General features: G+C 47.2%; 1 protein-coding gene across 1 annotated transcript in view; it reads left to right on the plus strand.

Annotated features, from left to right (window-relative positions):
* Positions 1 to 8475: 8475 nt before the first annotated feature.
* Positions 8476 to 13154, plus strand: part of SLC12A8 (solute carrier family 12 member 8) — a gene marked incomplete at its 3' end in the record, with an annotated part of 128808 nt that continues 124129 nt past the window's right edge. Inside the window, 1 exon segment of the mRNA XM_082655597.1 lies at positions 8476 to 8549. Within this exon segment, the coding sequence (XP_082511723.1) occupies positions 8499 to 8549 (51 nt within the window). The 5' untranslated portion in view covers positions 8476 to 8498.

Here is a 13154-nt window from a genome sequence, read left to right on the forward strand (position 1 = left end):
AACTTTTGTCAGTGGCAACATGAGGGTTAAGACTGATTCCAAGAGCACTAAATTAAATGTTAGGAAGAGGGCACAACCGAGTAAATGAGTTCAGAACAACTTGGGGCTCCAGCACAGTTTGTGGAGTTGGCCCTCCGGATTTGGGAGCAGGTGATGGCACCCGAAGGCAGCATAACCAGTGCTGCGTGGGACGGCTTTAAATAAGCTGTGTGTGATTTTGCTGAGGATGACTGTGAGACAGCAGGCGTCTAGTTTGGTAATATTCCGCATGGGCAGATAAGGAGCAGTGAAATAAGCAAGGAACTTAGACCTTCAAGTTCTGGCTCTACCTTGACCTATCTGTGTAACATTGTACAAGTCACTTATCTTTCCTGAGTCTCAGTGTTTTTTTTTTCATCTGTAAGATTGGCATAATAAAAATCCCTATGAGAGTTGCTGTGACTATCACATCATTTGAGATAATTTGTAAACTTACAAAAGCACAAACAAATATTCCCTAGTTTAGATTTTAGGAGTAGCACAAAGGCAAAATAGAGCAGAATTGGACAAATTTTGGAAGCTTCATTTCATGTAAAGCAGCACATGAGTAAATTCCTGACTTGCTGACAATATCTTTCAAAAGATTAAAGAAGATATGATAGGATCTGTCTGTCTGGATTTAATTGACCAGCAAAGAATAACTAGTTAGGTGGAAATGACAAATTTTGTAAATTTATGATTCCATTATCTGAGACCCTGGGAGGGATGGAGAACGGCCTATGTTGCTGTGAATGAGAAAATCAGTAGACTTGCAGAGGAAGAAAAAGTCATCTTCCAAAAGCAAGAATATATTGAACTTTTGAATCCCAAGCTATTGGTTAATCGTGAGCAGGGACCTGGCTGCCCATGAGGCCAAAGCAGAGTCATGGACAATAAGACTGGAGCACTGCAGCCAGCCTCACCCGGCGGGAGGGAGGGTCGCGTGTCTGTGTGAATGCGATGGGCCTGCTCACTCACCTTTTCATCTTACATTTATTTTTCTTTCACCATTTCTGTTTATTCTCTGCTATCTCCTTTGTTTTCTTCCTCCTGAATGGCTGTATGGCATGTGCCGTAACAGGTATACATCAACCGGAAACAACTGACTGATGGTATGTGGTGCCTGGCCTTTCATACAAGTTAGATTTATTTATCATAAATGTTTTTTAGTATTAATATTTCGGGAGAATTCAAAACTGTTTATCAGGAAAAGACTCTGGGACTCCTGGATTAGTTTGTAGGCTCCTTGAGGACATTTTGTTCCCAATATAGAACCATGCCTCACACATAAGCAGATATGAGTGAATGAATGAACAATGTTATGGGGTAAAAGAGGCATTAGCAGTGACGATATTAGAAATGGTGGTGGAGATCTGATGCCATTAAGATGATGCTATGATTAGGGAGCCTGGAAATGATGGATTTCTGCACTCAACCACAAACGTCTAACAAAATCCCCAAAGGAGATGCTTGCAAGGATCAATGGCTAGTAGGAAACAAGGTATCTTCTCATGTGCTAGACCTGTTTCCCATACCCTCATGTAGAAATGTGCCAGAGTATGTGGCCAGGACTACAGGCTCCAGAGCCATTTCCTTCCCCTTGTCACCTTACAACGCTCTGGCTGCAGAGAAATGAGAACATCTCAATACATGAGAAGAGTAAGAAACAGGACAGCCAGGATCTCATCAATGAGCAAGTGGGTCCCAGCCCTTTCCTCACCCCAGTTGCATAGGAACAAAGAACCAGGTCCACATGTGTGACCTGTTAATGGAAAATGACCTCACTCTGCTGGGTGTGGCCCAATAAATGTTCTATGATCTAATCAATCAGATTGGCAAGTCATGGAGGCAGAGCTTGTTAATATTTCTCAAATCCTTTTGAACCGCCCCCTCCCTTTATCACTACCACAGCCCAGGCTACCCTCAAGTCTTGCCCAGGCTCCTTCAAGTTTCTGCACAACGAGTCTAGATGGCCTCCAGTACTTTCTCCAGATTAACGCCATGCACAAAACCTCCAGAAGTGTCTCAGTTGCTACTTGGGTAAATTCTAAGCTCTTACCTTGGCCCTCATGGTTTTCTGCAGCCATTAGCCCACGCCTCACCCGCAGTGAGCCTCTCATCCTCTGCTTTCACTACTCAACTGCGTTCAGCCTCTCATACTTGGTTATGACCCTTTCTGCCACTGACACAGTTTTCTCTATTAACCTCCCCACCCCAATTTCAGCTGCAGCATCACTTTCTCAGAAAGGCTTATCCTGGTCTCCCTGATCAGGTCATAACCACCCGCCCCCTTGTGCCACCCTGAGCTTTGGACCACCCTGTACAGTTCTTTCCTAGCATGGTTGGCTGTTTGTAATGATCTCCTTATCAGTGTGGGAATTTGACTTGATTTTCTGCCTGTCCAGAGCCATCTTGCTCCCCATTGTATATCAGCACTGGGCACAGTTTGGTGATCAACAGATGTCTGGAGAATATAGTTAAAAGAGGGCATCCAGGCCCTATGAGTTACACCTGAGGATGCCAAGAGCGCTTGCAGGTGGTGTAGAAGAAGCACTGCCAGGGAGTTCGAGGCTCTGTGGATAGCAGCTGTGGGACCAGGAAACTGGTCATGTGAATTTCACAATGGGAGGAAAGAAAGTGGATTTTGGACACGACAGATAGCTGAGTTGGATTTCAATCTCCAGCCAATTCTAGGGTGTTCATAACAACTCTGCCAGGTAGGCTTGAAAGGTCTTATCATTAACTCTGTGTTACAAATGAGGACACTGAGGCTGAGACATATTAAACACCTTGGACAAGGTCACATAGTGGAAGAGAAGATCCGGGACTCAAATTCAGACCTAAGTTTTCTCATCTAGACTCTTGAAGGTCTGTGATTGGGTCTTATGTATATGATATTCAAACAAAGGCTGAATGCTAATTGCACTGTTGTCACAGTTCAGCAAGGTTGCCACTGTCATCCATAAAATAAACTGTACCCTGTTCACTAGGCTTCTCTCTGCAACCCATATTTTCTTATGGTCCCACCAGGTCCTGGCTCATGCCGGATGCCAGGTGGCTGATAGAGGGAGAATGCCTTTCTCTTGTCTGAGGGCAAACCCCCAGAGTCAACAAATAGCTTAGATCCTGGAGGAGAAACCTGCTCAACAGGAGCTGGGGACACTGGCAGCAGGACGTTGTCGGCCCCTCCCTCCCCACTCAGCCCAATCAGGGAAGCCAGAGCAAGGCTTGTCTTCCAGGGGTCCTGTCCACCCCTCTCTGGGAATGGAGAGCTCTCAGGCTGTGTGAGGGGCTGGTACCTCCATCAGGTTTGCATCTCCTGATTCACCCCCTTCCACCTCATTTTAAAGTCCAGGAAGAAGGAAAATCTTTTTCTGCCTCATCTCTTCACCTGGTTTAGAGAAGTTGTATTGTGTACAGGAGAGAGGCTGGTATTGGAACTAAACCTAGTTTAGGTTCAAATCCTGATTCCTCAGAGCCAGCAAACTTTTCTGAGTGTGTGCAGAATATCTGTGATTTTTTAGAAGTCAGGCATGCCCCAGGGAGGTGCATCATAATGACCAACTAAAAAGAAAAAAATATATGTATTTTATATTACCTGTGTTCTCTGGGTGATATATTTCATGCTTTTTCCTTGTCCTTGAAGATTATAACTGAAGTAAGACACCAATGTGGACAGGATGTATGCTCTCTCTCAGGTATCTTAAAGAAGGGGAAAAAAAAGAAACAAAAAAAAAAGATTGAGCTAGAAATTCCACAGTCTTCAACCTTGGCTGTACCTTAGAATCACCTGAGGAGTGTAAAGAAAATACTGATGCCCAGGCCCCACCCCAGACTCGGGTATTTTCTTAAACTACACCAGGTGATGGTAAAGTACAGCCTAGGAGAAGACCACCAGACTAGCTGACCCACTCTTTGTGGCCCTTCTGACTCTGGTTCTAAGGCATAGGCGGTGAAATATGTTTTTGTAATTATACATATTTACATTCTGATCTAATGTTTTCAAACTGTTCTCACATTTCTGTTTCTTGGACTTTGTCCACACTCTGATCCCTCCCCAGGGTTCAGACTTTCTGACAAATGAGATCATTTTTCAAGACATGGTCTCTTCTCCAGTTTTCACACAGAAGGCAGTTCCCAGCACCAACCACTGGAAAGGAATGCAATGAAGGATCTTCTGTCTGCAGCTGAGCAGGGTAAGACACACAGAGCAACAACCTCACTATTGTGGGCTTCAACTCTAGCTGGAGTGGTTCCTGAATAGAAAAAAAGACGTGAGTTTAAGAACAACATTATGATTTTTTTAATATAATGGTACTGCAATAACAGTAACTTTGAACGATCTGAAATGACTAAAAATACTATGAAAGGAAACAAAATATTTTTTACCTTGGTTAGATGCACTATGTATTTGCTATCTGTTGCTGAATAACAGATTACCCCAAAACTTAGTGGCTTAAAACGACAATAATTTATTATCTCTCATGGTTCTGTGGTCAGGAATTCAGACAGATACCAGCAAGGGCAGCTTGTCTTTGCCCTGCAGTGTCTGGGACCTCAGCTGGAAGAATCTAAGGTTGGGGACTTGAATCATTATCTGAAGGCTTGTTTCACTCACATGTCTGGCAGCTGATGCTGGCTACTGGTGGAACATGTGGCTTCCCCATGTGGCCTGGGCTTCCTCACAACATGGTGGCTGAATTCCAAGGGTCAGTGCTCCGAGAGCAAGGAAGCCAGATGGACTCCCCACTGCCTTCATGACCTAACCTAGGAAGTCAAACAGTGTCATTTCTTCCATTTCTCCTATTGGTTGAGGCACTCACAAAGATGCGTTCTGGCTCAAGGGGAGGGAACATAGACTCCCATCTCTTTTTGAAGGAATGTCAATGTCGTATTGCAAGAAGAGCATATGGGGTGGAATATGTTAGTGCAGTTATCTTTGGAAAATGCAATCTGCCCTACATTGCTTGTCTTAATTTTCTTACTCATTTTTTTTCGGATTCCTAAAATAACATGTGCTCATTGTAAGAAGAAAAATTCAATAAAAATCAAGAATTTGTACATTAAACTAGATTTCCTCTCCCATTTTACTCACTATCTCAATCCCCCTCCCCACTATTAACAAATTGATGTGTATTTTTCCAAACTATATACATATATGCACTTTTTTAAAAAGAACATTATTCTACAACATGCTGTTTTTACTCATTATTATGTAATGAAAAAAGTTTCATGTTAGTGCATATAAAAACACCTAATTCTTTCTAGTGCTGGTTGTCATAGTATGGCTGTACCATAACTTATGTAATCAGTCTTCTATTAGTAGACAGTTAGGATGTTACAATTTTAAAAAACTATTACAGGGCTTCCCTGGTGGTGCAGTGGTTGAGAGTCTGCCTGCCAATGCAGGGGACATGGGTTCGTGCCCCGGTCCGGGAAGATCCCACATGCCACGGAGCGGCTGGGCTCGTGAGCCATGGCCGCTGAGCCTGCGTGTCCGGAGCCTGTGCTCCGCAACGGGAGAGGCCACAACAGTGAGAGGCCCGCGTACTGCAAAAAAAAAAAACAACAAAAAAAACAAACAAACAAACAAAAAAACTATTACAAAGTAATGATGCAGTGAACATCTTTGTACTAGGTCATGTAGGGTAGTATCTTAAAAATGGAATTGTTCTGTTCAAAGGTTATGCAGTATGCTATTTTTTGATACAATAAGAGTGGTTTTTTGTTTGTTTACAGTTAGTATCATTTTTATACATCTACATTAAGCAGGGTACACTTTTTTTCTTTGCAAATGGCCAGGCTTCGCTAGCCTTAACATGAAGCAAAGAAACAAATATTTGTTCTTAGGTGTAGAAGATGCTCATAAGTTTCAAAGGGAACTTTTCATTTGTTTAGAAAGTGATGAGTGACAGGAAGTAGGTGGTTATGAACAGAGGGGTTGATTTCCTTTTTTAATGTTTTTAGCTCAGGCTGATATGGAATTGAATGTGGATTCTTCAAAGTTCACATTGACACTTTGAAAGAGGCTCATCAGAAGGTGACGGCAAACTGGAAACCAGCTTGAGGCAAAAAAACAAAGTGTCATGTGTGACCCCAAAGTGAATAATAAAGATGGCACTACTACTCTCTGTACAGATGTAATACATGGACACGTAGTGGATTCCAGTAATATGCCCACCTAGCCATGCTTTGTTCACAGGTGGCTAATCTGCAATTTATCCTGGGGTTCTTTCCTCTTACAGAGATGGGTTATTAAAAACTTCTTTGCTGGGAATGAAGTTTTGACACATGCCACAACATGGATGAACTTTGAGGACATGATGCTAAGTGAAATAAGCCAGACTTACAAAGGACAAATACTGTCTGATTTCACTTATGTGAAATAGGCTTGAAGAAGCAAATTTATAGAGACAGAAAATAGATTAGAGGTTACCACTGTCTGGGAGTAGAGGGGTGCGGGGACTTATTGCTTAGGGGTACAGAGCCTCAGTTTGGGGTGATGAAAAAGTTTTGGAAAGAGCAGTTATGGCTGCACCAAATGGTGAATATAAATAACGCTACTGAATTGTACACTTAAAAATGGCTTAAATGGCACATTTTATGTTATATATATTTCCACACCAAAAACCCCACAAAAAACAAAAAACCCTTTGCTGGAGCAGGAGAGGTTGGGGCTCTGTCACTGTTCCCATGGCTTTGCCTTCCCTTTTGTTTTTAAAAGAACAACCTCTATTTTTAGGGATTTTCACACAAAGGCTCATGTGGGCGTGGGAAGTACTCCCAGCTGCCCTTCTGTTTCTCAGAAGCCCAGATGGAGGCCTAGCAAGTTATTTCAGGCTTAGGAAATATGCCAGATTGGAAATAGCGATAATTTAATCTCTCTGTATGTTAATTTCTTTTTATCCCTGCAAGCCGGGGACCCTGGAAACCTTACTTCACTCCCCGCCCCTCCAAGCCGGTTCTGGGAATTGCTGAAGGTGACGAGGGTAATTCCTCTCCACACCTCAGCATGCCCGAGGGCACCTTCTTGGCAAAAGAATTCCACTTCCTGCGAGTCTGAGGGTCACCTGGTCGCGTGGCCGCTGCACTTTGGCAACCCCGGAGCGCAGTCACGGTCTCTTGTTCAGACGCTTCTGCACCTGTCCAGGGGGCTGCGGACCAGTGGGAGCCGCGGACTCCCCCGCTCCCCAGCCTTTCTCACTCCTGCGTGCTGTGTAACGCGCAGGTCCTTAGAAGCAACTGCAGTGAGTAGGCTCGCGTCCTGTCCCCCTAATCCCAGGGCTGGGCACCTCAGCGGGGGTGCGGTGAGCGAGCTGTCGAGGCGGTGGAGGCAGTGGCTGTTACGTTTGAGAGCATGCGGACCCTCCCCCTAGTCCACCCCCGCACCCTCACCCCCCCCCCCGCCCAGTCCCTCCCCACCCGTGTTAAGATTGCTGTTCCCTTCTTCTGGGAGCCCTCCTGGGCGGCGGCGGGTGCTCAGGCACCACCCTTGGGGAGGGGAAGTGTCTGCAGCCCCGTCCTTCTCCACCTGGACCGGAGAGTCGTGGCCCAGGTGCTCGAGCCCGGGCGGCACGCCTGTCAGCGAGACAGCTGGGACCCGCGCCGCGCACACCTGGTTAGCCACGTGGCGGCGGGGCGGGGACTGGGCGGGCCCAGCGCTAGGAGCTGGCGTCCCGGGAACCGGTGAGGGCGGACGCTGCGCGGCTGGTGGGTGGGCAGTGTGTAGGGTGGTCTCGGGGCGGCTCCTCTCCCCGGGGAGCTCTGTCCTGTAGTCAGGGGGCCGGCTTGGGTCACCTTTGCCCGCCTGCTCAGGTAGACCCCCTCGCCGTCCCCTGGCGCGTCTACACACGGCCACTGGCACACGAGCCTCCCGCCGACCCCAGGGGTTCCTGAGAACTCGGTAAGGGCGGGGCCGAGGCTGGAGGGGGCGTGCGCTGCGCTGTATGGGGTTCCCGTAAGTAGGGGTGCCTGAGGGACGCGGGTCCCAGCGCTGACTCAGACGCGAAGGGTCGGTGCTGCGGCTCCGGAGCGGGTCTCGGTAAGTCTTTCACCACCTGCAACTGGCCCTAGTGAGCCGATGGTGCCCTTGCCCTGGACAAAGGGGTTCACAAGGATGGAGAGGAGTGTAAAACTGTCCTCAAGGGCTGGGCAGCTGGGCAGTTGGTTCTGACCCCCGTACTGAAGGAGCTCAGGGAAAAACAGAGAGCTGCAGGCAGCTGTGGCTTTCAAAGAACAGCAACATTTGAGCACAGGGAGGCTCTGAAGAATGAGTGGGATCTATCTGGGTACCAAAGAGGGAAGGAGATGTTTCCAGATGAGGCAGAACAAGGTCCCTCCCTCAGCCAGGGCCTTATCTGGTATAGAGGAAGGATGGGCCGTAAGGATCCAGGGAAGGAGGAGCCAGCCTGACCCAGAATCCTGTTTACCTTCCAGAGGGGTCTCCCCACCCAGACTCCCAGGACCCCCATTTCCGGAGAATGGCCCAGATGTCTCAAGTGCAGGAACTCTTCCATGAGGCAGCCCAGCAGGTAGGCCTGGGCGGTGTGGGGGTCATGAGCAAAGGTCACCAGGCAGGAAGCTGAATGGAAACATTACAGTGCACTATTTTAAAAGTAATGATCTCAGAAGTTTATTTTGGTATGCCAGCTTAATCGAGAAAATGTTACAGCCAATTCCTAACCATCTGTGCGCAAAAAATCTTCTTTGGTATTTGTAGTGGATTTTGAATCCTGGACACTCCTCTTCCCACCCCGTCCCACCCATGGAGGTTTTCCATGAACAGAGTGAGGACTCAGATAATATGAACTCCCGTTAATATTGAATCAAACCAATGTAAGAAGGTAATTCTATTTCTGAAAAACTCATATATGCTGAAGCCAAATAGATTTCTGGATTCTGTGATGTCTGCAGGTTTTGGTTTTTCTTTCTTTATCCTCTCCCTGCTGATCATTAGCGTTAGTAAACATTCAATGCAGGTATGGAATTGAAGTGGCTGCCCCTTAAAAACCAACCAACCAACCATACTTAGGCATTTGTCAGGAGGCTGCTTGCACCCAGGGTCTTTGCTCTGTAATGATCACTCAACCATGAGGTTTTTACTGTCCCTTGGATTTCTCTCATCTTTATAGAGAGGGGTAGGAGGGTTTTCTGGCATTATAACAGGGGGGAATGAGCCCCCCAGAAGGAGAGAGAATCAACTCATAGCCTCACACAGTAGCAAGAGAGCAAGGTCCAACACTCGGGAGGCCTGAGCCAAAGGGCAGAGGCTAGTGAGGCAGATGGGGTTCGGGGTTGGTGGGGGAATCCAAACTGGCTAGTTACCCCCTCTTCATGTACATGGGTACACACGAAAAATGCAGCATGGTGGCTGGCAAGTGGCAAGTGCTCAGCAAAAGGTACCGCTCCCCTTCGCCCTGGCAGGCCCAGAGCTGTATCCTCCATCCTGTACTGAGCTCCTTATATCCAGCCCCTGAAGTATTCAATCTGCTTAGAAATGAGTGACTAGAGGTCCGGAATAGCTCCTCAGAGATATTTCAGATCTTGCCCAGAGCTGTTTGCTCCTGAATGAAAAGGCCAGTGGCCAAGTTTTGAATGTGGTCAAGGACCCTTAGAGAACCTTGATTTATTTACTTTATTTAAAAAATTTATTTAGCTTGACCAGTCTCGCATCATACTGGCAATGCGTTTTCTTTGGGTTTGCAAGACTGTACATGAGTGTTTATGGCCCTAACATGTATTTGTGGACTACTTCCTAAATAATGGGTACTGTGTTAGGCATGAAAAGGGTTACCAGATGGAAAACGTGAGGCCCTTGTCTCCAGGGATTCCAAAAAGAGAGCGCTTGTTTCATCTCTGTGAGAGGAATCTGATAAGGCTCAGCTGTGATCCTCTTTCTGTTTAAAACCTTCAATGGCTCCCCGTGTCCACCACTCAGAGTTCAAACTCCTTAGGCTAGGCCCTGCACAGTCTGACCCAGCCTGAGTTTCGAGCCTGGTCCCCTGCATCTTACTCCTTCTACCCCACCTTCTAGACGAAGGTCACCATTCCTGAGGCTCTGTGCTTGTGTCTTTTCCCTATGCTGGTCTTTGCTGATACTTCTCTCTCAGCTGATTTGCCACTGGAACCCTCCAAGTACCTAAGGCAGTGTCTGGCAGTCAAGGGGTCAGTAAATGTTAGTGCAAGCTAAATTGCTATGAGTGCCTTAAGAGACGGTTGATTTTTATTTAAAAAACTTTTATTTATTTATTTTGGCCACACCGTGCGGCATGCAGGATCTTAGTTCCCTGACCAGGAATTGAACCCATGCCCCCTGCAGTGGAAGTGGGGAGTCTTAACCACTGGACAGCCAGGGAAGTCCCGAGAGTTGATTTTTAAAATGATGGATGTAAAAAAAAAAAAAAAAAAAAGTGATGGATGTAAAGGCCTATGCGTCACCTTCCTCTCCATCTCCCTCTCCCTCAATCTCTGAACATTGAGGGATTAGACAGTGTTGAATGTCATGGCCTTTGCTGTTCATTATCTAGACATCTTTGAAATCTATCCCTTTGTCTCCCTTGCACTGTCTTGTCCAAGGTATTACTTCTTAATTGAATTGTTCATACCTTCCTGACTTCTTTCCTCACATCTCTTCTAAAGTGATCCCTTTTTAAAGCATAAGTCTGTGCATTTGCCTCCTCTGCTTAAGGCTTTTCAGTGGCTTCTCACTGCCTTTAGAATTCAGTTCTGACTCCTTGCCCTGGCCCCCACAGTCCCCTGTGATCTGCCTGGCTTCCCCTGCTCCCTCTGGCAGCATGCTCTGTCACTGCACTTGCCGTGTGGCATTGAAGTAAGCTGTTTCTTTCCTGTCTTCCTTGAGGCTGTGAACTCCTGAAGTTCAGGGGCATGTCTTATTCATTTTTGTGTCCTCAGTCCCTGCCATTAGTGCTCAGCATATGGAAGATGCTCAATCAATGCTGGCTCTACTTAAGGGAATTCACCTGGTTAGGGATTGAGGGAGCTGCTGTTTGTATTACATCTTGAAGTATCAGTGGTAAAGTTGGGAAGCACATCCCTGAGGCTGAGAGGGTAAGAAAATGATAATAACTACCAACTTATTATGGACTGAACATTTACTATGCATTGTCTTCACAACAACATTCTGAAGTAGATATGATTATTTTGGTTGACAGATGAAAAATGGGGGTACTTTGAACCCAGGCATAGTTGTTGCCAAGGTCCGGGTTTTAATCCTTTCTGCTTTATGCCTCCTGCCCCAGTGGCCCGAGCAAAGCCTTATGGGAACAGAGAGCAGGCTGGATGGCTGATATGTTCGACGTGTCTGGCCCTCTAGAAGTTTCCCATGAGCTTTTTCTCCCTTTACTCCAGGTCTGGGAGGCAGGAATTCTGCTAAGAGCTTTGAGGCCTGAAGAGCACGGGACTAAGAAGGCAGTGCCCAGTGGGAAGACAGGCTGGGAGTGGGGGTGGGGGGGTGGGTGTTACCCTAAACCCTTCAGTTCAGATCTGCTCTGCTCTTGATCACTGTGACTGGAAAGTAGCTCTCAGGAGATTTGGCAAGAGTGGGGATGCTTGTGAGTTAGGTGGAGGGGTGAATGAATGGATTCTTTTTTTTTTTTTTTTTTTTTTTTTGCGGTACGTGGGCCCCTCACTGTTGTGGCCTCTCCCGTTGCGGAGCACAGGCTCCGGACGCACAGGCTCAGCGGCCATGGCTCACGGGCCCAGCCGCTCCGTGGCATGTGGGATCTTCCCGGACCGGGGCACGAACCTGCGTCCCCTGCATCGGCAGGCGGACTCTCAACCACTGCGCCACCAGGGAAGCCCAATGAATGGATTCTTGGTTTGGCTTTACTCATCTCAGGACCAGATGGGGTAGCTGTGTGTGTGTGTGTGTGTGTGTGTGTGTGTGTGTGTGTGTGTGTGTGTGTGTGTTGGTCAAGGGGACCAAGTGAGAAGAGGCTGTAGATCTGAGAGTTGATGGTGCTGCCTGGGTCCAAGTACTGGCTCTAACCCTTTGTGACTCTGGGCAAGTTACTTCACCTGGCTAAGCCTTCGTATTCTCACCTATGAAACGACTACAGTAATAGAAAGTACCTTAGAGAATTATGAAGATTAACAGAGATAATTCATGTAAATGTTTAGTATAGCGCTCAGTTCATAGGACGCAGTCTGTAAATGTTGGCTAATAATAAAACTGATGCGGGGAGTATGTGTTTGGTCCACGAGGTAGTGATATGGGTGGTCAGAGGGTTCAGTTGGCACATGAATGCATGACTCAGCACAGCAAGGTCAGGTAAAACACCTAAGGCAGGAGTCCCAAGTCCGGAGTGATTCCCTCGGCCAAAACCAGAGTGTGGCACATTGTGCAAGACACTATGGGCAATGTGGGGTGGGCAGTCCATTGAGGAAGATGGGGTGCTTTCTAGGCCTAGATGGGTCTGGAGTGGTTTGGGAATGTGTGTGTGTGTATTTGAGGGCCTGTTGAACCTGTGGAGGTGCGAGTCTTTTTCTGGGAGCCTCTGTCCCCAGGCACTGCATTGATGTGCAGTGTGGTTGGGTGGTGGACTTGAACCTGGAAACCTGGGTTCTGAATTCTGACTGTGCCACTAGATGTGCTGGGCCCTTGGGCAAGTTACTCTTGGGCTTGCAGTCTGCGTCTACAACTGCGAGACGGGGTGAACGTACCTGATTTTCAGGGTTCTTATGCCATATGCAGAAGGATCTGGCCCAGTGCCTGTCACGTTGTGAGCACTAAATACAGTGCATGTTCAGTGATTGGATGAAGCAGGTTTCACACTGAAACCCAGTCGAGTAGGCTGTTTGTGAAACATGGGGCTGGAAAGCTAAGGAGCAACTGGTGCCAGAGGGAGGTGAATGGAAGGCTGATGACCTTCGATTCCATGCGCGTCTCCATCAGTCTCTGGACAGAGAGGACTGTGACAGACACGGTGTGTCAGGAAGATGAAGCTGGCAGGAGAAAGCAGATGGCTGGAGACAGGGAGAGAGGGAAAGTAGACATCTGTGCGAGGTCTGAAGTCCAGCAGGATCCAGCTGTTAGTGTGGGAAATGGGGAGAAGTCAGCTCAGTGTAACAGGTATTTACTGAGTGCCTGTTCTTGCCTGGATCTCCAGCTAGTGCTG

This window comes from Grampus griseus (assembly GCF_964374135.1).
Source record: "Grampus griseus genome assembly, chromosome: 5".
In the NCBI taxonomy this organism is placed as follows: Eukaryota; Metazoa; Chordata; class Mammalia; order Artiodactyla; family Delphinidae; genus Grampus; species Grampus griseus.